Source organism: Gastrolobium bilobum, unplaced genomic scaffold, assembly GCF_033153095.1.
Source record: "Gastrolobium bilobum isolate Gb01-03AN ecotype WA unplaced genomic scaffold, APGP_CSIRO_Gbil_v1 utg7600, whole genome shotgun sequence".
In the NCBI taxonomy this organism is placed as follows: Eukaryota; Viridiplantae; Streptophyta; class Magnoliopsida; order Fabales; family Fabaceae; genus Gastrolobium; species Gastrolobium bilobum.
The window spans coordinates 509647-536432 of NW_026897674.1; the positions used below are offsets into that span (position 1 = coordinate 509647).

At 33.6% G+C, this 26786-nt stretch overlaps 1 protein-coding gene and 1 pseudogene across 1 annotated transcript; both read left to right on the forward strand.

Moving 5' to 3' along the window:
• Positions 1–255: 255 nt before the first annotated feature.
• LOC133309248 (uncharacterized) lies at positions 256–16323 on the forward strand (annotated as a pseudogene).
• Positions 16324–18098: 1775 nt separating this feature from the next.
• On the forward strand, positions 18099–20741 carry LOC133309269 (UDP-glycosyltransferase 83A1-like). The gene is made up of 3 exons (XM_061510023.1): positions 18099–18597; positions 19331–19413; positions 19974–20741. Exons 1-3 carry the CDS (start codon positions 18099–18101, stop codon positions 20739–20741), a joined length of 1350 nt encoding a protein of 449 aa, XP_061366007.1.
• Positions 20742–26786: the final 6045 nt, after the last annotated feature.

Here is a 26786-nt window from a genome sequence, read left to right on the forward strand (position 1 = left end):
AGTTATCATCTGGGATTATATCCCTTTTTTTAAATATTTTTATTTTTTTCAGTTTTGATTTCAGTAGTATCTTTGCTGATGGCTCTATATATGAGGTTAAGGATATAAGGGAAAAAAAAATAGAGGAAGAAAAGGAATAGCGGTATGTTGTATTGTGTTGTTATTTTGTTAATTAACTCACAAACCCTTCTGCTATTTAATGTGAAGACAATGTTATATGTTTATGTGAATGATTGTATAACATACAGGATGAAAATGGGAGCTGCTATGTTGCCTGATGCAGCATTTGGACTTCTTCCACGCTGTCCCTTTGTTCCCAGGCACCCTTTTACCTGTAGAATAACTTCAACTGGATCAATTAGAAACAGGTGCGCTTATAGAACTGAACTTGTGTGATAATTTTGCGTTACTTTTTCTGTCAAGTGGGTTGAGTGGTCCAAAGCTTTCCCTATCCACCTTATCTTATTTTTAATTGTACTTTTTCCCCCTTACTTTATGTACAAATGTTGTTGTAAATGCCTTAATCTTCTTTGTTCATCTTGTTGCAGAAATTGTTTCTTTGCTGACAAGAGGATCCCCAAATCGGTGCACATAGTTTTTTCACGCGCGGTAAGGACTCCTTTGTTTATATTGCTTAGGGTGGATGAACCGACCTACTTCTTGAACAAGTATTAAAGTGGAAGCTTTGGTTTTTTTATATAAGAATAAATTTAGTGGATGTTTATCAATGTGAGGAAGATTACTTAATAAGGTTACGGAACAATATAATGATAGGAAGTTTAATCAAGTTATACCCTTTTGGAATTGGGGCAGGTTATATTTACAAACTTTTTTGTTTACAAACTCTTACAAACTACACTATATTCTCCCGGGAGAATACAAACTTTTACAAACTACACTATGTTCTCCCGGGAGAAGATAGTGTAATTTGTAAAAAAATTCAAAAAAGTTTGTAAACGGATCCTGTCCCTTTGGAATTAGCTAAATAAGAAGTCATTGTTACTTTTCATAATAGTTTCATTTTGCTATTCACCTGTATTCAGAAAAGGATTTAACATTTACCATGAATGAACAACAACCACTCAGAATGATTTACTTAAGCCAATATTTATAATAACCAATATTTTCAACTGGCATTCCTTATTTGGAATTCACCCTATTATCTTTCTTGTTGCTTATAAGTTATAACCATGACACCCTCTGGCCTTTTTTTATTCTTTTCAGCAAACATTTGCGGTTTTTCATTTGAGTTATTTGGAACTGTATTTTATAGATGTTCAAAGTTCAAATCATTTTACATGACCTTCTCTTATCTAGAACTTGTATAACCTTGCCTCTTCTATGTAGATAATTTTTTTGTGTAAATTATGAATAACACACATTATTCAGGATTGTCTACACCACTCACATGCGGTTTAGACGTGTTACTTTGCTTGCATGTGGTTTCTTTGTTACACTTACACATTTGAATTAAACTTTATGTCAAAATAGTAAGAGTGGATGATGGAGATGGGCAACAGGATGGGGTATTTTGAACTAAGGTGTGTGATGGAGAAAGGCAGATGCACAAAGTTGAAAGCCCCTACAACCATGTGTGGTTTATGTGTATTTTATTCTATTTTTACTTCTTAATTTTCACCACTTCATATTACGAAACATATGCCTTTTTAATTTGTTTTACCCTCTTTATTTGGAAATGCTATCTCATAACTAACCAATAGAGTAAAACTCATCCTTTAGCCTATAACATGCTCTTTTCTGTTAACGAGTGTCATTTTTTTTGGCAAAATTACGGAAAAGGAATTCTTGGTACAAAGATTTCTAGTCTAGGAACAGGGACCACTTGAGTCATTGAGTGGTTACTCATTGATTACTCTTTGAAACTTTCTGAATATTTTTTTTTTCCTAAATTGCACATATTTTAACCAAGAATTTTTTTATCGTAACTTTCCTTTTTTTTTTCTTGGAAATCTCTAGACACATCTCCAGTTCTTGCAGTCTGCTCTAGTTCTCTGTAAAGTACGTGCTTTACATGTTTTTATCATTCCAAATGCTATTTTTTTGTTTGGTCATCATTTTGAATAACTGAGTTTCAGAGAGGGGACCAAGTTTCATTTCTTTTGATGATATTCTTTTAAGTAGGTACAAATGACAAGAGTTATGCCTCGTGATAGTGGGGGAATGACCTATATTTATTCTATTTCTGTAACAGAATGATTCAGATGACACATTCAGAGATGTAGTTGTTGATCAAGATGATTATTCAGGAAGAAATGAAGTTATGGGAATAGAAGATGAATTAATGATAGCCAAGAAAGCTCTTTCAGAGGCACATGATAGACAAGAGGCTATTGAGAAAGAGAGAGATCAATTGCTGGAAGATCTTGCTCGTTCTGAGGCTAAAAAACAGGAATACATCAATACCATTTTACAAGACAAGGAAGTAGTTATAGCAGAACTTGAGGCTGCCAAATCTCTTTTCCATAAAAAGCTGGAGGAATCAGTAGAAGAGAAGTTCACTTTGGAATCTAAGCTAGTCCTTGCCAAACAAGATGCTGTTGATCTTGCTGTGCAGGTTGAAAAGTTAGCAGAGGTTGCTTTCCAGCAAGCAACTTCACATATACTAGAAGACGCTCAACTCAGAATTTCATCTGCCGAAACCACAGCTGCTGAAGCAGCTCATCTGATTGAAAAGCAAATTAAGGATGCAACTGAGGGTACAATATCATCCATTGTGGAAAAGTCAAAATATGCTATAGAGAGGGCCCTAATTGTGGCAGAGGAAGCAGGTGAACATGCAAAAAAGACCATGGAAACATTTATAGATGGTACATCTCCATTTACTGAAATTGCCTCTGTCCAGGAAGAAAATATCAAGTTACAGGGAATAATAAATGATATTGAATCTCAATTAATGATTGCAAGAAATGAGGTTGATAGATTGGAGATAGAATTGGAGCACACAAAACAGAAGCTAAAGGCATTTGAACAAAGGGCCATTGGTGCAGAGAAAGCTTTGCTTGATTTTCGGGAGTCAAGCAGGAAAAACACACTCAAGCAGGAGGAGGATATGAAGTCATTGATGGAGAAAATGAAGAAAGATGTGGCAGAAAGGACAAAGATAATTTCCAAGGCTTTTAAGACTGACTTGAAGAACATCAAAGCTACTGTTGAAGCTGCCAAAGAGGTGGTCCATTGTAAAGATTATGCTTACCTAAGAAGATGCGAAGCACTTCAGAGGTCCTTAAAGGCATCTGAAGATGCTTTGAAGATGTGGAGACAGAGAGCTGAAATGTCTGAATCATTGCTATTGAAGGAAAGGTTACACGATGAAGGGGATGAAGATTCTATCTATGTTGTTAATGGTGGAAGGATAGACCTTTTGACAAATGTTGATTCTCAAAAATGGAAACTACTTAGTGATGGTCCTCGTAGAGAGATACCTCAGTGGATGGCAAGAAGGATTAAGGCTGTCTCACTCAAATTCCCACCAAAAAAGATTGATGTAGCTGAAGCGTTGACATCAAACTTCAAATCGCTGGAGTTGCCTAAAGCAGATGAAGTATGGTCCATTGCTCAAGAAAAGCCAAGGGAGGGGGATGCATTAATTGAACATGTTTTTGAAAGAGAAACAATTGAGAGAAAGCGAAAGGCGTTGGAGCGTGCTCTCCAACGGAAGACTATACAGTGGCAGAGAGCCCCTGAACAAACAAAACTGGGTCAGTGTGCTGTATCTGAGTGCTTTTCATGAAATTAAACATAAAAATTCCCTCCCGAATGTTTATTTTTTTAATGTGCTCCACCTCTGGCATGTAAAATTTTACATTACTTCAATGCAGAGCCAGGAACAGGAACAGGACGTGAGATTGTGGTTAGTACATCTATTTACCCTATAAATTGACAGATTATGTCTAAATGTAATATTAGACCCAAATGTATGTTGAGTTGATCAGTTCTGGTGATTATAATTATAGAATGTGCTTTTTTCCCCCTTGTAGTATGTAACTCGTAGTTATTCCAATTTAAGTGATGTATCATCTAGCTTATTTTTACGTATTTTTTTTATTTTTTTTGAATATATGTGAAAATATTTATAGCTTGGGGGTCCTTTGTATGAAATGATTGCGTATATTCCTTGAAATGGTGAAGGACTCAAGCAATTTTGACTTTTGGTTATGAGGTATTCATTCATGGGCACTAAATGCTGGGCAATTCATGATTTTATCTCATGATTGTAGTGTACTTTCTAAGTGCATGAGATGCCATCGTGGCTCATTGGTATGATTGGTTGACGTTAATATGCATGAGCTACTGATGATCTTATGTATTTAAGTTTGTTGGAATGGTTTCTTTGGTACCTTTAGAATAATTGCCCCGATGGTCCAGACTCTTACCACTGCACAAGGCCATAAGCGCTGGTTAATGTGGTTTTTCAGTTGACTAAATTATTGGTTAAACTTGTGCTGGTTTTTTCAGTGAACTGCTATATTGTGCATGTAGAATCATTAAAGCATTTAGTGCTTGTTCACCATATGCTGATTTTGTTGCTGCTTTGACTAAATTACCATCCATTTCATCGAGATGTATTTCTTTATATCCCATCCGTTGTTTTATTTGTATGATTCTGTCTGCTGGCATTAATTAACTCTTGATATTACAAGTATTTGTTATATGTGTTATCTATTGCATGTATTTACTTCTCATAGAGGCAAGTAAAAGGGGAGGAAGAAAAAAGAAATTATCTCTGATGAATTTTTATTTTTCTCAAGTTTCAAGCTTTTAACTGGGAGAGCTGGAGACGGCGCTGGTATCTGGAATTAGCATCTAAAACTGCTGATTTATCTCAATGTGGGGTGACAGCAGTGTGGCTGCCACCACCAACAGAATCTGTTTCTCCTCAAGGTTTGTCTTGCTTTCTTCTATCTTCTTTCATCAATTTTCTTGACTCTACTTTCTAAGGGACTTAGAGGGGTGTCCTATGATCATAATTGAAGGCCATATTTTATGTCCCCTCCCCACCTCCAAACAATTTTTTTATTTTTGTTGTTGTTGGGGGGGGGGGGGGGGGGGGGGGGGGGGGTTGTAAATCTATATGTATGAGACCAAACAATCTGCATACATATGATTGTGTGATCAAATGCATACACATCATGTGTTTATCTGTTGTCAAAATTAATTTAAGATGTTGCTGATGGTGTTACAGTCATCAGCTCTCACCTTACCTTCAAAATATACTACAAATGCATAACTGTATCAAGCACAACAGTAAATTTTCTTCTACTATGAATGTATGCTTTCAAATGAACCAAGTACAATTTTTTAGTCTTATTTGAATAAAAAACACTAGAAATTTTTTCTGTAACCAGTCTGGTCTTTACTGAAAAATCTGTTCCACTAATCCCTTGCCATAGATTCTACAACTTTGATATATCGCAAGCTCATCTAATTCTTTATATTATTTCATGTAGTCAACATGTATCTAGTCATCTTCTAAGTAATGCATGGTTTGGCTACCTTATAGTCGCTAGCACCATTGAGCTGGTAGATGTTGTCATTGCACTTAAGAGCATATCTAAAGCATTTTCAATTTGCGTTATCTCATTTTCCTGTGATTTTTTTTAAAAAAGGAGCAAAAATAATATACTCAATCTAAGATAAGCATATTTCATTGATCCTTTCTTGAGAACAGACAGTTTTGTACTTTGGGTAACTTATACAAATGAATAGTAAATGTAAAACCATAACCTCTCATGATATCTAATTTAAAGGTTAAAGTGTTTTTGCAAGCCTTATTCTCTTCAGAATAGATCTGGCAACATGTGTTTTTAATTTTCTTCCTATGAGGGAATCATTTTAAATTTATCGGCAAACAAATTTATTTTATGAGATAATATATGATCAATCTGTGGCATGACATGCATTCATGAACAATATAAACTATATGCAGGTTATATGCCTTCTGATCTTTACAACTTGAATTCATCCTATGGTTCCGTGGAAGAACTTAAATACTGCATAGAGGAAATGCATTCTCAAGATCTGCTGGTATGTTGTGCTTTTAATTTTGACAAACAAAATTGAATACCTGAAGATATATTGTAGGCAATTAATTTCTTCAATTCTTATAACAATCTAAATTTTTATGGGTTTTGGGTATCAAAAAGTAACTAGTTCAAGTTCTTTTTTCTAAATCTAAAGCATAACATACTTTTGTGGGTTTTGGGTATCAAAAAATTTCATTTCTTTTGTGGATAATTAATATCATCTCTGTTGAATTATCTTGTTTGAATTACAAATAAGGAAACTGACTGATTGCTAGAATTATTTAAATTATTAGGTGGTAGGAAGAATTTTAAGTCATTCAAGATTTCGGTTAAGTACTTAAGACAAATTGTGTGGGAATGATAATACATCATGGTTATTTTTAAATGACATAATCTTATTTTATGAGACTCCAAACAGTAATACCTCTGATGAAAAAAAAGAAGCAAACATTGCAGAGTGCTGTAAAGAAATATTTTGATGATTTCACAGAGCTTTATTTCAATTTATGTGGGGTTCTATTTTTTCTTATCAATTTCCCTGTTGCATAAGTGGATTTAAATTGTTATGCTGTTTCTATTGAAAAAATGGTTATGCTTTTCAGGTAACTGTTTGACTTCTTACGCATACTAGAAATTTCTTTCCCTTGTTTAAATTTTCATATGCTTAGTATGGTTGTAATTTTTGATACATGTTTCCTTTGTTAATAGGCCTTGGGAGATGTTGTGCTTAATCATCGATGTGCACAGAAACAGGTAAATTATTGTTTACTCTGAACTCTTGTTTATATTTTCTGTAAAAGGTTATAAAATCTTTTCTTGTGCCATTGGTTAAGAGTTTAAGCTTTGAGGGTATTATGACTGTTTAATGAGTTTTAGAGCAGAGTTTCAGGTCTAAAGTATGATCCTTATTTTCTCTAATTCTATAATAAAAGGTTTTAGTATAAAGTAAGGTTTAGTTCTAGCATTATGCTGTTTTGAGCTTATGTTTTATCCACATATCCATGCCACATGATGGTTGAGTTGGAGACATGAAAGTGATTCTTAAAACCTTGCTTTACAGCTTAAGGTTTTAGGTCTAGTACTTTTTTGTTATTTTTGTGATACCATAAGCTCCACACTATAATATGTTAGAGAAATATAATATAAAAATATGAGACCATTAACATGCTTTCACCTAATAGCTTAAGCTTTTGGATTGAAATGATTCTTTACATAATATGACCAAGTGATTTGTACTTGCAGCCCCTATTCTTCACAAATAAACTGAATTTTATCACAAGATAAAGTGGACCTGTGTGTCATCCACACAAGATCAAATACTCTTACGTGAGATGTGTTAGAGATGTAAAACTATTCCTAATATTTCACCTAATAGCTCAAACTTTTAGGAAAGTTGATTCTTGACGTTGGGGAGTCTGATACCACTTGTTAGTCATGTATCTAAATCAGTTATGGACATTGACTCAACATTTCATTCTCTATTTCGTTGCTAAGAACAATGACTAGAAGCAACAACTTTAAACCCCTAACATTTCATTCTCTATCTACTCACCTCCATTCACTACCAAACTTTACCCAGTTAAAGTAACTTAACATATGTAAGTTGAAAAACCTCAAAACATTTTCCTCATTTCTTCTTTCTTCTTCGTCGAGCAATAGAGAGAGTGAGAGAGAAACCATTGCAAAAGAATCTCCATGTAAACCTCCTCTTCTAATTCAACATTGAGGAAGACATTTTTCACATCAAATTGATTCAAATCCCAGCTAAAATGAGCAGCGAGGAACAATAGAACTCTTACAGTGTTCATTTTGGCCACTGGAGCAAATGTTTCTTCGTAATCAATGCCATAGGTATGTGTGTATCCCTTGGCTACCAATCGAGCTTTATACCTTTCAAGAGTCCCATCAGAATTATACTTCGGAGTATACACCCATTTGTTACCAGAACCCACAACTGATTTGTGGGATCCATCAGCTACAACTATAGTACGGATACCACTAGTAGGGTGATATGAAAGAAAAGAATCAGCTAGAAAGGTCATATGATCAGTTGCACCAGAATCCATGAATTTTTGAAATCAGTGCAAGAAGTAAGAAGAGATGTAGGGTGTGTGATCTTACCAAACATAGTCGATCAGAACAGTAAATAAAATAAATTTCTCTTCCGTTTTTTTTTTGACGAACAGTACACGTGAACAGTACCGATGAATAGTGCACATGAATAGTGCTGGTGAACAGTACGAGTGAACAATACGCTTTTTTTTTTTCTTCCTGAGCTGTTCCGGTCGTCTGATGAAAAAGAAATCTCCCTAGAATGATAGATCTGAGAAAACGGAGTGAAACAGGGGTCCTCACGGTCCCTGGAAATTTTTTTCAGGCAAATAGGGTTTGATTTTTAAAGGCGGTGATTTACGGAAGCAGAGCCCTCAGAATTGAGAGCTCTGATACCAACTAGAAAAGAAGATTTGTATATTATTGAATTGTATAATATTTGTACAAGAGTTCTCTATTTAAAGAGACTAAAAAACCTAATGGGCTAAGCCCAAATACACTATAGAGTATTCTAACTGATACAAAACAATAATAAAATAATTCTAATATTTACAATACAATGTTAAAACTGAAGGTAAGAGACTTTTCTGAAAGCACTGCCCTTTATATTTGCTTTAGCTAAAATTTGTTAAAATGGTCAGTCTGTGTCTGCAAGTTTGCCTAAAATAGCTTTAATCTTTGACTCGTAGTATCATTTACTTGGGACATTGACCATATTGCCACTCCTTTAATAAAAATTTACCTGATTGCCACTTCTAAAAAAAAAATTGTCAAAATGCCACGCCTGAATCCCGCTGGTCTGACGAGCGGGAATAGACTGGACACGTGTCAGCGTTTGAATGGTCAACCATTCTCGCTGGGCTGCCCAGCTAGAATGACAGAATGCTGACACGTGGCAAAGGTACAGACATCCAGAGAATGCATGTGCTTTTGCCACGTGTCAGCATTCTGTCATTCTAGCTGGGCAGCCCAGCGAGAATGGTTGACCATTCAGACGCTGACACGTGTCTAGTCTATTCCCGCTTGTTAGACCAGCGGGATTCAGGCGTGGCATTTTGACAATTTTTTTTTCAGAAGTGGCAATCAGGTAAAATTTTGCCTAAAAAGTGGCAGTATGGTCATTGTCCCCATTTACTTTGTATATCGAACAATAGCATATGAAAATCCAGTTGGGGCAATCTTTTCAAAAGGCTCAGTTCTTAATATCAGTGGCGGAGCCACATGTATTGTGGGTGTGGCCTCGACCCGGGCTAAATTTTAACAAATTGTACTTATTATATATAATTATATAATTAATTATAATTTGCCCCGGATTAAAATTGTAATTTGGCCCTATATAAAATTTAAAATATTTTTGGTGAAAGATTTGGATAAGTTGTATTAGGTTATGTGTCTAATTTCCCCTTGTATAAAAAAAATTATTTTTAGTAAAATTAAAAAATATTTAATAAAATTATAACTCTTCTTAATGCTGCTCCCTCAGATGTTCTGTATTTAATATAATTTAAATATATTATGGTATGAACTAACTAAAATTAAGAAAAATAAATTCACATAATTTTTTGGCCTCGGGCTCAAATTTGAGCCCGGCTCCGCCGCTGCTTAATATGGTCTGTTAAATGGATGTTATAGAAATTAAAAACTTTTGTTTGTTTCAGAATCCAAATGGGGTTTGGAACATCTTTGGTGGCAAGCTTGCGTGGGGACCTGAAGCAATTGTATGCGATGATCCAAATTTTGAGGGGCGAGGAAATCCTTCAAGTGGTATATTTATATTATACTTAGGGAGATGTGTTATTTCAATCTTGTCTTTTTGATAAGTATTTTACATAGGAGACTTTCGCGGCTGTTTCTTGTCATTCCAAATGAAACAAAACCTAATCAAATGAGTGTGAGGAAAAAATTGAAAAATCTTGAGAAGGTAGTCTGATTGTTTGCTTCTTTTGGACCAATGTTGTTCTGAAAACAGTATATTCCACCTGTGTCATATTACCCTGAGATGAGAGACAAAAATATGGCATCTTTTCCACAATATAGGACTACACAATGCTTTACAAGCTACTACCTTGATGATTAGGAGGTTTTGTCCTTGTCTATAGACTTTTTTAATGCTATATGTAGGTGATATCTTCCATGCTGCACCGAATATTGATCATTCTCAGGACTTTGTGCGGAAAGATATCAAAGGTTGGTTGAACTGGCTTCGCAATGATATAGGTTTTGATGGATGGCGGCTTGACTTTGTAAGGTAATTTTTTTTCTGCTAAGTATATCAGGGGTTTATGACAATTTCTTAACTCATTAAGTCCTAGTATATTCTGAGTGATTGAAGAAAAAAAATTAGAAGAATTTCCTCATTAAAAGTAAATGCAATCAGTTACAAAATTGGCATAACTGTCTCCACTCCTGTGATATATGTGATAAGTCCATGTTTAGTGTATATTGCTTAATGAAAACAAAATATGTTTTTCTAGCTAATGCAGTTGATAAGGGTCAATACTCAATTCGTATGCAGTCACTGTAGCAATGTAGTGGGGGAGAGAAAGAAATAATCAAGTGGTCTAAATTTCAATCCTTGCTGCCCTGAACTAAATTTTCAGTTTAACAAATTAAAGCAGTCTTTAGTTTTAGTATTTTTTTTTTAGGACATATCAAGCCCAATGGTCTTTCGTGCAAGGTGGCGTGTTAGAGTTGAAAAAATTATTCTTTGGTCCTTGCTTAATTAATAGCTTAATCTTTTAGGTCAAGTGGTTCTCCAACAACAACTAGCGAGTGGAAAATACTAAAATAGAGTTTGCAAGAGTTGTCAGCATACTCTTAAAAGAAAAAAGAAGACTCTTTTCTCTAAGTATTTGTCTTTAAAGGAACTTTCTTGCATGACAAATGTTATAATTTAAGTTGCACACTGAAAATAGTAAAACTAAATAATAAAATTGTTGGTAGAAAAGCCCTATCTTCATATCTCAGATCGATGGTGTTGTGGGTGAATGTGGTACGAAAATACATAAAGATAATATGTTCAAAGGAGCCTGTTAAGAACCCAACCAACTACAACAGAAAACAGAACTGAAATGGATACTTGAATGAAAATAGAGGCTTGTATAACTGGTATTAGTCTGAGAAATACAAGGAAATGAAGCATATCAACAGTGCAAGGAATGATACAAGGAATATCAGATAGAACAACAATGGCAGAAAATTACCAGTGAAACAGGAAAAGAAAAGGATAGTGTGGAGCAATTGGAGAGGCTTTACTCTCTCCCAAGTCCCAAGTCCAAGCAATATCCAAGATGATTCCCACACTCCCAGCCCTCCACTACTTATTTAGCTTTTCCCTCCATTTCTTCCTAACCGTATTCTGTTTCAGTCACACTTAACAACACTTTTGCTGACTCATCCAAATTGCTTTCCCTAAATACCCTTAAGGGTGGTATCGTAACAAAGCCTAACATCTAAAATGTTGCAGTAGTCTCTGTTTGCTGTATAATATACATTTTAGTTTTTATCAAATGGAACTTGGGATTCTAGTTCGTTTTGTTCCATAACTAATTCTAATATAAAATTTGAGAACTCCTTATTTGCTGCCTGCAGAGGCTTCTCTGGTTCATATGTAAAAGAGTATATTGAAGCATCAAATCCCGTGTTTGCCATAGGAGAATATTGGGACAGCTTGGCTTACGAACATGGAAGTTTGTGTTACAACCAAGGTTATTATTTACTGCTTATAGACTCAGTTGATATTAATCCATCCTTATTGTATGTTGAGGAAAGTAGAGTTTGAATTGTGCTGATAGAATTATATTTTATACTTGCAGATTTCCAGATACTAGAAGTATACACACATGAACACACATGATTTTTATCATTATCTGACATAGTTTTTACATGTTTCTGAGTAAAATAATGTGATATACTGTTGTGGACATCTTGGATTTTTTGGTGAACTGGACATCTTGAATTTAATTGCTTGTTAATATACTTTTTTGTTTGGGAAAATTAATGACAATGACTATTAAGAAGTAAGATTTAATTTAAAGGGACAAAAAAGTTAAAATTACTTAGAGAGAATGGCCATTTAATTTTTTTACCTAATATTCAAAATTACGCTTAATGGAATCTCAATGACTATTGTTGACCACTCAAAGATGATTTATAACATGATAGCCACCCAATGGTTGTTATTAACCAATAGAGATGAGTAAGTCTTTGACAACAAATATTAGACTGTTAAGTGTTAACCACTCAATGACTACTGTTGATCACTCAGAGGAGCGATAATCATTGGTGTGATAGCCACCCAGTGGCTACTATTGATCAATCAGATATGAGTAATAGCTGTTGACAACAAATATATTAGTAACCACTCAAGGATGAGCGATAACCATTTACATGACAGTCACCAAGTGACTGTTATTTGCCGATCAGAGGTGAGTATAACCCTTGACAACAAGGGTAATTCTGACTATTAGGTAAAATTAGATAGTCTTTATTTGTAATTAAAATTACAACGGTCCTTCTTAATAATGGTCGTTGGTGACCCTTGTCCCTTTTAAGTTAAATATTAACTCCGTAGTGGTTGTTGGCATTAGTTTTCCCTTTTATTTTTAATTTGAGTTGGAAAATTTATGACATCCTTCTTGACTCATTCACTTGTCAAACATTATGTCGGGACATGGCTTGTAATGATCTGGGAGACATTTGTAAAGATTTTGTGGAGTATTTTTCAAAATGAATAGAAAATGCAGTAATGCAGGTATCTTTGGGAGTCTTGTGCGTCACTAGCAACACAGGAGGTCATGAGAGCATGATCTTTGTTCTAATTACAAATTATCCATTGTGAGGAGACATTGGTTCAGTTCGCATTGGCCATAACAAGCAACATAAAGAATGAGGAAGGAAAGAAGGAATTGAACTGGCAATTTATAGCTGGAAGCCTGCAACTTGTTACTGGGAACATTATTTGAGTTGCTGTCAGTAGATACATTTGATATCGTAGGATATGGCACAGTTTGAGCATTAATAAGAGCCACTTTATGCAAGAACAACATAATTAGTACCATGACTAGATTGTCAAACCTGGATACGTTTAAGGAAACAACACTGCATATGGCTAGTATAAGGAAGCAGCAACTGTTATTTATTTGTTATCAACTTATCTCCTAGTTAATGACCTCTATGGGGCAGTATATTTTTATTGTTACTAATATTGCTGTTTGAATATTGTGTTTACCTTAAAGAAATTCTATATCACCACCATATGTGTTCACTTTAATTCTGCGATACTCACTGCTTATTTATTATCTCTTGGTTCTATTGCAATAATATGAAATATTACCAACATATCCAATTTTTGAACTGTTGTCTTACAAGCTATTTCTGACATTTATAAATAAATAGATGCTCATCGGCAACGGATAGTTAATTGGATCAATGCAACTGGTGGTACTTCGTCTGCATTTGATATCACGACAAAGGTACTCTAAATTTCTTGTCCAAGAAATCAGCTATGCATGATTCCTAACAACTTCCTGTGTTAGGAATCAAACGGAATTCGCACAAGAATTGACAGTATCAGTGGAATATCTGGTGAAAGTATAGAAAATTACAAGAAAATAAGTAGGAAAAGATAGCCCAGAGCATTGGAGAGACTCCGGTCTCTCCCAAGTCCCAAGGAACTTCCCACAACAATTCAGATACCCTTTCATACTCCTCCCTCTCTCTCAAAGCTGTTGTAATAGCTTTTCTCTCCCAAACTCAAGTCACCCTGCATGGGTCAATTCAGGGGTGTGATCCATAGTGCTTCCTCCAATGGTATACCTTAGTTATAGGAGGGTTCCTAACATCCTTAATAGAAGAAAAAGTAAAGTAACAAAGAACAAAAAAGGGGTCTAGCAGGGCTGCCCAATCTCTATACAATATACATATCAGAAATAACAACTCCCTCAAAAAATCATTAGTGATTATGAATCCACAAAAACGAATAGAGAAATCATTCAAACGATTGAAAGAAAAAGAACTAATCTTTATTGCTGTTTGAATATCAGTTAGAAAAAAATACTAGTCAACAGCCACGAAACAATCAGGAACTGTTGCATTTTATTTATTTATCTGGGTGTGGTATGAACATAAATTTTGTTTTAGTGGAAATATGCATTGGCTGAAGTTTCTGATTTAGATCTGCAAATGAGACATGTTAGGAGAAAGATCTGTTTGAGGTTTACATATGTGCAGCATGTCATTTATGTTAATCCTATCAAGTCCTGTTGTCCAAATGAAAGACTTATCCCAACGGGGAGTTTCAAACTTACTTTGAAGTTGCAATTGACAGCATGCTTATTATTTGACTGCCCTTGTTTTTCTTATTTTGAATTTCTCTTACCAAGTTTTTATTTCTTTTTGTGTCATGGGGAGGGAGCAAGGGACTTAAAACAGAATTTTTTGTGTTAGTATTTATATTATCTTGGTGCACGCAAAAAATTGTTACTGTTTGTTATCCTTTTTCAGGGGATACTTCATTCTGCTCTGCATAATGAATATTGGAGATTGATAGATCCTCTAGGGAAACCAACAGGAGTAATGGGATGGTGGCCTTCTCGTGCGGTTACATTCTTAGAGAACCATGATACAGGGTCCACACAAGTATATAATCTCTCTCTTTTTTGACAAATTATGATGCTAAAATATTAACTTTGGTAAATTATATGGAATTTATGCCAGAAGGGTATCATCTTGCATAAAAGCATGCTTTAGATGGTGTGAGGGATTAGTATCTAGCAAATGAAAACTTAGTAGGCCAATCCTAGTCTTTGAGCTTGTTGACCTGAGCAAAGTGAGGTTTCTGTTTCCATTCCTTGTAGTTGACTCTGGTTGACGTGGTTCATAGCACCAGGAATTCCACCTATATAATTAAGGGGTTTGCATTCATCATTTAACATGATCACAAAATTTTTTCTACACACACAATATTTTGTGGGACCCGCATGTTTTGAAAAAAAAAAAAAAAACTACGGCACGCAAAAAGAATTTCTATAACATAACACAATCATTTTTCCTACAACATAACTCTTATAAAACCCTATAATTAATTAGGTAAACCTACTTGGTCTAAGTCAGTAATCATAATCCTAGATTCTAGATTTCTTTTTTCTTCTGTATCAATATTGCAATGACATCGTGTTTGTAACATCTTTATGTTTGCTGTTTGAATTTACCATTCCTATGTTTTCCGCTGATTCCAAAGTCAGACCTTTGTTTCCCTCAATAATTGTGAGCCATGATATTGTTGCATATAGATTACTTCCTTTTATGCTCAACTTAAAACTGACCATGCTATACACTGAGTAAAATGGATTTAAAATTTCAATTTATTTTCAGGGTCACTGGCCATTTCCACGAGATAAGCTCATGCAGGGATATGCATATATTCTGACTCATCCTGGAACTGTAAGTTCTAAATAGATTCGCAACTAATGCCTTCTTGATACATTTGTCATTTTTTAAGGTTGTTCAATAAGATTTTCCTAAAACATTGAACTGTTTTTGTGATAGCCTAAAAAATTTAGATTCTTTTTGGCAAGGACTAAGGAATTAAATTAAGAAGAATCTGTTTTGGAGGAATCTTGGTATAGGCCCCATATTTATCATTTTTATTTTTTGTTGTGTTTCAATTTTGTGCAGCCTGTTATATTTTATGACCATTTTTACGATTTTGGAATCCATGATGTAATAACTGAGTTGATTGAGACTCGGAGACGGGCTGGGATCCATTGCCGGAGCTCTGTAAAGATATACCATGCAAACAATGAAGGTTACGTAGCACAGGTTGGTGATGAACTAGTAATGAAGCTTGGTCAGTTTGATTGGAATCCCTCCAAGGAGAACCTTTTGGAAGGGAGCTGGCACAAGTTTGTTGACAAAGGATCAGATTATCAAGTGTGGTTGAGACAATAATTTCATACCCATTTGTAGATATTGTTCTTTTCACTAATACAAATTAAAAATAGCTTCAATAAAGCAAACACATTAGTAAAAGGGGAAATGATTTCTGCCCTTTGAGGCAGAAAATATTTCTCTACTACATAAAAAAAATGAGAGAAAAATCCATAAAATGATGAATCCCACCCCTTTTTTTCTCTCAATGATAGAGAAATATTTTTTGACTCAAACGTAGAAATTATTTTCCCTTGGAAAAAACGCACAGAATCTTTTGTTTGTAATATATATAACCAACTGAACATATTAACGTGTTTTTTTCTGCTTCAGAAAGTCAAATACCTACATCAAGAAAATACTAGGGGCAGTTTGGATGGGTTTAATAAGAAACTTTTATACACAAAAGAGTTTTACCTCTATTTTTTCTCTCTTCTTACCCGTGGATTTTATTTGTAATTTTATTTCTATTATATTAGATAACTATTTTCCTTTTTATAAATATGTTTTTTAATTAATTTTTTTTTATTTAAAAGAAACTCGTACCATCCAACCTGTAATCAAATTGTGCCAAGATATTATTGAATGTAAGCGTATATTTTTTAAAAAAATTGATCGTGCATCAAAAACTGTAAAATGAAATGAGAGACAAGACCAAAATCAAAATAATTTTAAAACAATATAAGAATAAGGTTTTACTCTGTGGTAAACTTATTCTTTTCCAAACGTATGCACATACGATAGGGACAAGTTGAAATGCAAAGTCAACATTTACTTACGGTTATGGGTTCTGTTGAAAAGTCTCCTCAATTATTATCTAAAATGGCGTGCTCTGGCAGGTAGTAAATTCAACTTCAACTTCAACTTCAATCAAAGCATCATGTAAAATTTTCTAAGATACCGACATTATTACAGCATTTTGACTAAGTCTAGAATAAGCGAAAACTCTCCTTAATTAATTATGGTTATATTTATCTTATTTTATATAAAAAAATATATTTTCTATACACATAAAAGAGGAATGAGTCTCATCTTTTTTTTTCTCTATCTTCTCTTATCTGTGGGTCCCACTTATAAATATGTTTTTATAACATAAGATAACCATTTTCTTACGACATAAGAAAAATATTTTCCATTAATTATAGTATTTCATATAGAAGTTTGTGTACTAAATGGATGTAATAGTAGATTAATAAATTACTAACCTTTCAATATTATAGCCAATATTCAATGATTACTATATTAATATTTTATGAAAAATATATTTCTCATGCATACATAAAAAATGGGTAAAATTTATTTTTTTCTCTTTTCTTTAACGGATTTTACCTATTTTTTTTGTACATTACGATAATTTTGTCCCCTACAATATAATATATCCTTAAATGCATCAAGTACGAGAATTTTAGCTTGATTAGTCTTAATGGCGGACCCAGAAAATTTTGTTTATGTCTGCACATTTAGTGGCAGGGGTTCAGATACAGAGTCTTCAATTTTTTTTTTAAAAAAAGTTTTAAATGCATTAAAAAAACAAAAGAATATAAATAAGAAAAAAGAAGAAGAAAACTCCAATTTAATATAAAAATAATAATAATCAAGAGTCAACGAAGTTATTATAATAGAACAATTACAATCAAATATAAATAAATTAGAGAATCAACAAACAATCATGATCGAGCAGAATTGAAAATTCTGAAATAACTCCTACAATAATTATGTTATCAATCCTTGAGAGTAGTCAACAATTTCTATAAAATCCTAAAATGAACAATCCATTTTCATATAATTATATACTATGTCAACATATACCCGTTGCCAAAACAAACTTTGTAAGTTAGAAGAATAAACAAGCATGCAGAGTTAGTAAGTAAGATAAATTTTTTTTCCAAAAATTACTGGGTGCACTTGCAGTCATATGCAATGACGTGATTCTGTCTGGCAGATGTGCATATAAAAGAATGACAATAAATACTCAAGTTTCACCGAAAACTCCCTCAATATCAATCTCACAAGCTTTGAAGTTTGAAAATCTTTCAGCTTCCTCGCTCAGACTTCGTTCCCTACAGCACGCAAATGGGCATCCCTCACTTTCTTGCTATACCATATCCAATTCTTGGACATGTTAATCCCCTTATGCAATTCTCTCAGGTTCTAGCCAAACATGGCTGCAAGATCACATTTCTCAACACAGAGTTCAGCCACAAAAGAGCAAATATAGCTGGTGGTGGTGGTGCTGGCCTAGACAAACTCAATGATGGTTCACAGATAAAGTTTGTCACACTCCCAGATGGTTTGGCCCCTGAAGATGACAGAAGTGACCACCCCAAAGTTATTTTCTCAATCAAAAACAATATGCCTGCTATGCTTCCCAAGCTCATACAAGACATTAATGCTTCCAATGTTGACAATAACATCACTTGCATAGTTGTTACAATGTATATGGGTTGGGCTTTGGAGGTTGGCCACAAATTGGGAATTAAAGGGGCTTTTTTATTTGCTGGCTCAGCAACTACCTTGGCCTCATGTCATTGCATCCCAAGCCTGATTGATGATGGAATCATAGATTCAGATGGTAAGATTAATATTTACTCATTCTTTTTACACAATTTTTTTTTTTTCGGAAGGTTATATTTGTTACCATTTAAAGCTTACCACTTTTACTGCCGTTTTGGTGATTGTTAGATCATCTTGAAATCAATAGTTGAAAAAGAGAAAAAAATTAAATGCCATTGATTTCGAGTTAATCTAACAATAACCAAACAAATAGTAAGAGTGACAAGTCTAAGATATTGATAAGTATAAGCTTCTCGTTTTTTTTTATACCTACTATATATAAATTTCATCAAGAAATCTATTTTCCCAAAATTAAGGAAATAAAACTTTTGCTTCACAATTTTGGGAAGGTATTGAAAGTTATCCCGATATTAAGATCATGACCAAAATATCAGTGTATTTATATTCACTTTTGAGTATATTCATGTTGCTGTATGCACACATGACACATGGATGAATTTGGCATTGTATCTTACAAATTACTTCTTCTAATTTTATATTAACTTGACGTTTCCATTTTAGCAATGTAAGTACAAAAAAAAAGCACTTGATGGAAAAATGTTTGTCTTTTTAAATGACATAACTTGTGTTATTTCATTCTCACAAAGAAGTGAAACACATCTTTATATTTTTTGTATTCACTCTCTCTTCTTCTTTTTCTATGTCTTTCTCTCACTTAAAATGACACAACTTTACATCCTTTAAAAATGATACATACTTTTCCCTTCTTAGAATTCCTTTTTCAATCGCAGGACTACCCACCAACAAACAAGAAATTCAGCTTTCCCCAAATATGCCTATGATGGACACGGCAGACCTACCATGGTGTAACCTAGTGGACAATGTGTCCATATACGACGTAATAAAGAATTGCAGATCGAACTGATCTTCGCTGTATTCATCTTAATCATTTGGTCACATTTCCTTTTCTGTTATAAATCGACTAATCAAACCAAAAAAGGTATATCAATAATATTTCATTATCATACGAAAGTGTCAATATGCTTTTACTTACTGTAAAATAGAATATTTTGAAGGAATTATTAATTTTATATTTGAAAATTTCTATAGTGTTGTAAATATTCAAGCATTTTTTTTTGTAAATATTCAAGCATTTGAAAATTAGTCATACACTTAAAAAAATAAAAATAAAAAAAATATATTTTTTAAAAAAAAGAAGAAGAAAAGAAGACGAAAATCATACCCGTGAATCGAAATCTGTACAAAATAAAAAATAAAAAATCATACCCGTGAATATTTAAAAATGTGTGTTTTTGGCCATTCAAACTGATAGAAAATACGGTAAAAGACAAGAATAATAACATACTTAAAAAAAATCTATGCTAGTTAATAACGACTAATAAGAGTAACACCTATTCCCTATCACCAAATAAGAGTAAGACCCTCTTCGCTCGTATAGTTCAAGAGATGCAAACTATGAAGTTAGGAGAATGGTGGCTTTGCAACACCACTTGTGATCTTGAGCCTGGAGCACTTGCCATATCACCAAGGTTCATGCCAATTGGTCCATTGATGGAAAGTGACAACAATATTAAAACCTCATTCTGGGAAGAAGACACAACATGCCTAGAATGGTTGAATCAGCAGCCACATCAATCTGTCATATATGTCTCCTTTGGTAGTTTGGCAGTTGTGGACCCTAACCAATTCAAAGAACTAGCTCTTGGACTTGATCTCCTTAACAAGCCTTTTCTTTGGGTTGTACGTCCAGGTAATGATAACAAGGTAAACAATGAATACCCTAATGAATTCCATGGAAGTAAAGGTAAAATTGTTGGTTGGTCACCACAGAAGAAGATATTGAACCACCCTGCTATATCTTGCTTCATTACTCACTGTGGTTGGAATTCTACCATAGAAGGTGTATGTGGTGGCATACCTTTATTGTGTTGGCCATTTTTCGGTGACCAATTTGTTAACAAGTCATATATTTGCAGTGTGTGGAAGGTTGGAATGGGATTAGACAAGGATGAAAATGGATTAATATCCAAGGAAGAGATAGGGAAGAAGGTGGAGTTACTGCTTGGCGATGAAGATATTAAAGCAAGATCATTGAAGCTGAAGGAAATGACCATTAATAAAATAGTTAAAGGTGGCCAGTCTTCAAAAAATATCGAAAAGTTTATCAACTGGGCGAATTAGTAATACTTGGGCTATAGTTTGGATTGGAATATGGAATATGGAAGTTGGATTTTTTATTTTTATTTTTTTGACTTTTTTTGTTTGAAATTTCTTACATACATATACATTAGACAAAATGATCTAGAATAAACAGACAGATGAAAATATTAGGATGAGATTCTTCATATCCTATCCCATACATTTCCATTTGTATTAACGAAGTTCCTTCAATAAGTCATGTGTTCCCTTAATTCATTATTATAGCTCATCGGTTTTTATGTGTTACATAATAGTCGTTTTCAAGAATTTCTTTTGGCTTCATTTCGCTGACACACCTAAGCTCTTAAACAAAGGTTATTATATTAACAGTTGATATGCACATCTCACACAAGACTCTATTATGGTTGAAGGATGGATAATATGCAATGAGTAAAGGTTATATTGATACCATATAAAATTGAGCATAACAGAGTATATTCAAAGACATGATTTTTCTTGCCAAAATTTATGCCCACTTTAAGAAACTTGAGTAAAAGTTCAGTAAAATGCAAATGGGAGATTAAAAAATAAACTCAAAAGATGAATGTAAATAGAGTAAACAGAGAGACGTCCGAACACAAATTTTATAGAAGTTCTGCCCTAACTCGGTGTTTATGCATACTCTCTGCTCTGGGAGAAACATCAGTAAGTTAATTTAAATTCTTGAAAGACGAAAATAGTCTTGAAAGATTCATACATCTTGTATGGATATCATCGAATTCAAATCAGATTAGTTGATAAATGGATGAAGATGACTCTGATGCCTTTTTTTATTTCTTCGACCCTAATTTTTCTACATTTAATTATTAAGTTTTTGACTAATCACTCCTGTATTTTCAAGAAATAAATTTATTTTCAATTTATAAGAGAAATAACACACACACACACATATATATATATATATATGAAAAAATATTTGTCATTTTAAATGACATAAATTATGTTATTTTAAGAGAGAGACAGATACAGAAAAAAAATTTACTTGAATTTCAAATTAAAAAAAATCATCCACTTTCTCTCTCCCATGATTTCCGTTTTTCTGTGTCTATCTCTCTCATAAAATGACATAACTTATGTCATTTAAAATGACAAACACCAAACCCTATATATATATATATATATATATATATATATATATATATATGAGGTAGGATCCTTTGACATCGGTGTCAAATTTGAAATTTGACACCTCATCTGAAAGCCATTAGATCAAAAAAGATCAATGGTGTCACGTGCTTACAAATCAGAGTCGTTGATCTTTTTGATCTAACGGCTCTCAGATGAGGTGTCAAACTTGAAATTTGACATTGGTGTCAAAAGATCTTACCTCTTTATATATATATGAGGTAGGATCCTTTGACACCGGTGTCAAAATTAAAATTTGACACCTTCTTTGAGAGCCATTAGATCAAAAAAGATTAATGGAGTCACATGCTTACAAATCAGAGTCGTTGATATTTCTTGATCTAATGACTCTCAGATAAGGTGTCAAACTTTAGGATCCTACCCCATATATATATATATATATATATATATATATATATATATATATATATATATATATATATATATAGGTAAAATCATTTCTGCAGCCGCTTTACGTACATCAACGACAGGTGTATGGTTATGATTCTCCACATTTAATGCTTTCATCCTTTGTATGATTATGATTCTCCGCATTTAATGCTTTCAACTATATATATGGCAAGTATTTGATTGCTGCACGTACAACAGCTGCAGGTATGTAAACCCCATATATATATGAGGTAGGATCCTTTGACACCAGTGTCAAAATTGAAATTTGACACCTCATCTGAGAGCCATTAGATCTAAAATGATCAATGTAACACCCCGTGTATATCCGGTTTGTTAACATGTCATCGTATTAAGCCACGCTTAATAAAAATTGCGGAATATCTTTTTATGTTCGATTATGACGTCATTAATCTTAGCCAAGTTGATTATTTAATCAATTTCATAAAAACATCGTCTGTATGTAAATTGCAAATAGACATCTAACTGAAATACCTCAATATATAGATATAAATGTGAGTATTTAAGTCACGGAACTACAACATGTAGTCCGAACAATATCCTGATACATTATTACAACTAGCAACCCACTAAGACAATAACAAGTCAACGTGGCATGGACAATCCTCATGCTCACCAAATAGACAATATAAACCACAGAGTCTCAACAATGTAATCTATAACTGAAGCTAAAAGCATAAAACAGTAAACAAGATCCAGCATCCAAGCATAACAGCAAATCAGCATAAATAGGTATCAACTAAGCTCTGGCCTCCTGCCACTAGAGGTATCGACCCCTGGGTTACCTGAACCTGAAATAAGCGCCCCCAAACGTGGGGTGAGATCTCTAAACAAGAAATCTAAGTAAGACAAGGGGTCCTCGATGATATTCCACCCCAAGCTCACTTACATGCGCAATATAAGTTCAAAAGCAGTAATTCCAATATAAGTTCCAAAACTATGCAGTGCAACAGATATTCATGCCATGTGTGTTATCACTATTTTACTGGCCAGAGAAATGCAGGAATACGTCTATTACCCACAGTTAGTACAAGGAACACCGCTTGCACCTCACCCACAGCCTCACCATATTGTATGTACCATATACTCAGGCTTACCGTATAGGTAGAACACTACATGCATATCATAAAGGCACTCGCATATAACAACTCAACAACATTTCACAAACCAATATATCATGAAAACAACATCATGCATATAACCATACCCCCATGGGACATGGTGGAACCAACAATGGCTAAGCCGAGGACACGAAAGCTTACCTTGCAAGCTAGCTATCCAAGCCAAGAGTCCACACAAGCTCAAAGCCCAAACACAGCAGTATCACAATCTGTTATGGACCAGTAATATATCAACAAACATACTCTACAAGCATACATAATAAAGACAACACATTTCCTTTACGTTTTACGTCTTAAGGCTTCTAACAAAGCCACAAGCCCTTAATCACTTGATTCTGACTTAGTTCAATTATTAAGAAGTCAAACTTCATCAATCTAGGGTCCACAACCCCCAATAGCCTACTGTATGAACAATGCAGCTACTGTTCTTCGAAATCACAGAATATCCGGATATTTGTCGGGGACATATCCGGATATCAATATTCGGATATCATATCCGGATATCCATATTTGGATATCAAAGGATCCCATATCCGGATATTTATATCCGGATACTATATCCGGATATCAATATCCGAATACCATATCCGGATATTTCGCGACAGAATGCAATTTCTGCATTTCACGAAGTTATCCATCCAAGATTCCATTTTTAACACTTCAAAACGTCAAAGCATGCATTTTTATTCTGTTTTAAGTCCACATACCAATTGTTACTTTTTTAACTCATTTACATGCAAAGGCACCACCTTTAAACCAATAAAACTCATGATCAAGGTTAGGAAACTCACCCCAAGGCTCAAAACAGAGAAGCAAAGGCTCATGGAGCTCACCAAACAGCTCCAACTATGCAGACCAAGAAGGTGCACGAAAATGCCACACCAAAGGTTGGTTCTTGCACCAAAAGATGACTCATTGGCACCACAAATGCCAAGCCAAAGGTCCAAACTCTCTCTAAACTTAAAGTCAGAAACCTACTCACTCACAACCACCCTCACAACTAAGAAATGCAACCATTTTCTGTTTCCCAAAGCTTGAATGCACTCACCCATGGAGTTTTTGTGAAGAAAATGAGAAGAAAGGTTACAAGGAAGGTCAAACAATGGTGGAGAAGGCCAAGGCAGCAGCCACCAGAAGTCACTCACGTAATAATGGCTGGAGATCAGCCTAGGGTTTAGTGCCAAACACAATATATAGGCGGTTTAAGTCATAACACACAGTATTATCATAAATAGCTACGCTTAGTATTTTAATCCCAAACTCAGGATTCTTAACCTACTCAATTTTACAAGAATTATCATATTTTTATTTTATTTTTCGGAGCACCTTTCCGGTACGCGCTTTTCCCATAGCTAGTATCAGTTCTGGCACCAGTTCTCATTATTTTAACTTGAAACTCGCTTTACAAGTCCTATATATTATTTTAGTAATATTCATGCATATATTATAATTTTCCGAAATACTTTATCGGTACACATTTATACCGACTAGCAGAACCGATATCTGCACTTTTCGTCAGAAAAGCGAATTTCAGCATTCTTAATCACTTACTACATTTATTTAAGCCTCATGATAATTATTAGGGTCAATTATGGAATTATTTCCTAATTTCACATAATTAATTAATTAACTTCCTTAATTAACGGTGCGAGTTCTTACAATTTATGACTCCAATTTGCAAGCATGTGACACCATTGATCTTTTTTGATCTAATGACTCTCAGATGAGGCATCAAACTTTAGGATCCTACCCCATATATATGTGTGTATATATATATATATGTGTGTATATATATATATATATATATATATATATATATATATATATATATATATATATATACATATATAAAAGAGATAAGATCCTTTGACACCAGTGTCAAAACCTCATCTATGAGAGATAGGATCCTTTGACACCAGTGTCAAAACCTCATCTGAGAGTCATTAGATCTAAAATGATCAATGACTCCAATTTGTAAGCATGTGACACCATTGATTTTTTTGATTTAACGGCTCTTAAATGAGGCGTCAAACTTCAAATTTAACACTAGTATTAAAAGATCCTACCTCTCTCTAGATATATAGGGGTAAATATTTCTGCAGCCACTTTAAATAAGATTATATACAACTATCCTTTATAATTGTGTACTACCAGTAGTACATAGTTATAATATTAAAGTTTTTTTTTCTCTTCTCAGTCACTTTTCAAAACCTGTCCGCTGACGTGGAGGAAAAAACAACTTTAATATTATAACTATGTACTGCCGGTATTACATAGTTATAAAGAGTAACTATATATAACATGAAGAAGGATCCGTTTACAAATTTTTTTTAAATTTTTTTATAAATTACACTATGTTCTCCCGGGAGAACATGGTGTAACCAGAGTACTCTCGAGAGAACATAGTGTAGTTTGTAAGAGTTTGTAAACAAAAAAGTTTATAAATATAACCTGCCCCATATAGATTCTCAAACTGGTAAGTAGTAATTACACAAATTTCTATGTTCTATATTTCAGGTGAAAAAAATTACAGCATTGACACAGAACTTGACAAATATCAACCACAAACAAAAATTTGTTATTGAGAGGGATAATTAATTTTGCATATAACTACATCATAATACACCATAATACGTTATAATACACTATGTTAACATGAGGAAGGGATATAAAAACAAAAATGCATACAAATCATTGCTAACTATAACATTCATCAACAAAATCAAGGTAACAATAACACCAAGCAAATATAGATTTAAAAGATCAGTTTTTACCTATAATATAAAAACGATATTCATTCAGTGTCATTTCGTAGCAATCATTGGAAGGATGAGTTCAACACTTACTAAATATGTCATTTGCTGTGTGATTTTCGTTCTTTGTGCCTACGATACAGAAGGCAAAAATTCATTAAATAAGTAACACTAATATGTTAACACCCAAAAGTCATACTATCAACAAAAAAAAGAAAGATTGGATTAAATTTTTTTAAGGACAAAAAAAAATGTTGTCTGAACGAGATTTGAATACAACTTAATCAAATAAGAATGTATGAGTCATATTTTTTGCTTACATTGCAACAAATGCATATAAACAGAATCAAAGCAACTACACTACTCTTTTAGATAGACTTCATTTATTGCAATCACATTTAAAAAATAATAATAAATAATTATTATTTACAAGGATTTGTTTCGTTAGTATTTGAAATTTTACAAATTTGTATTTACAAAAAAAATCATATTTAGGAATTTAATTATAAAAGAAGAAGGATGAAATTTTAATTTAATTATAAAAGAGTAAATACCCTTTTTGGTCCTCAGGAAATTTCACGACACTCTTTTTAGTCCCT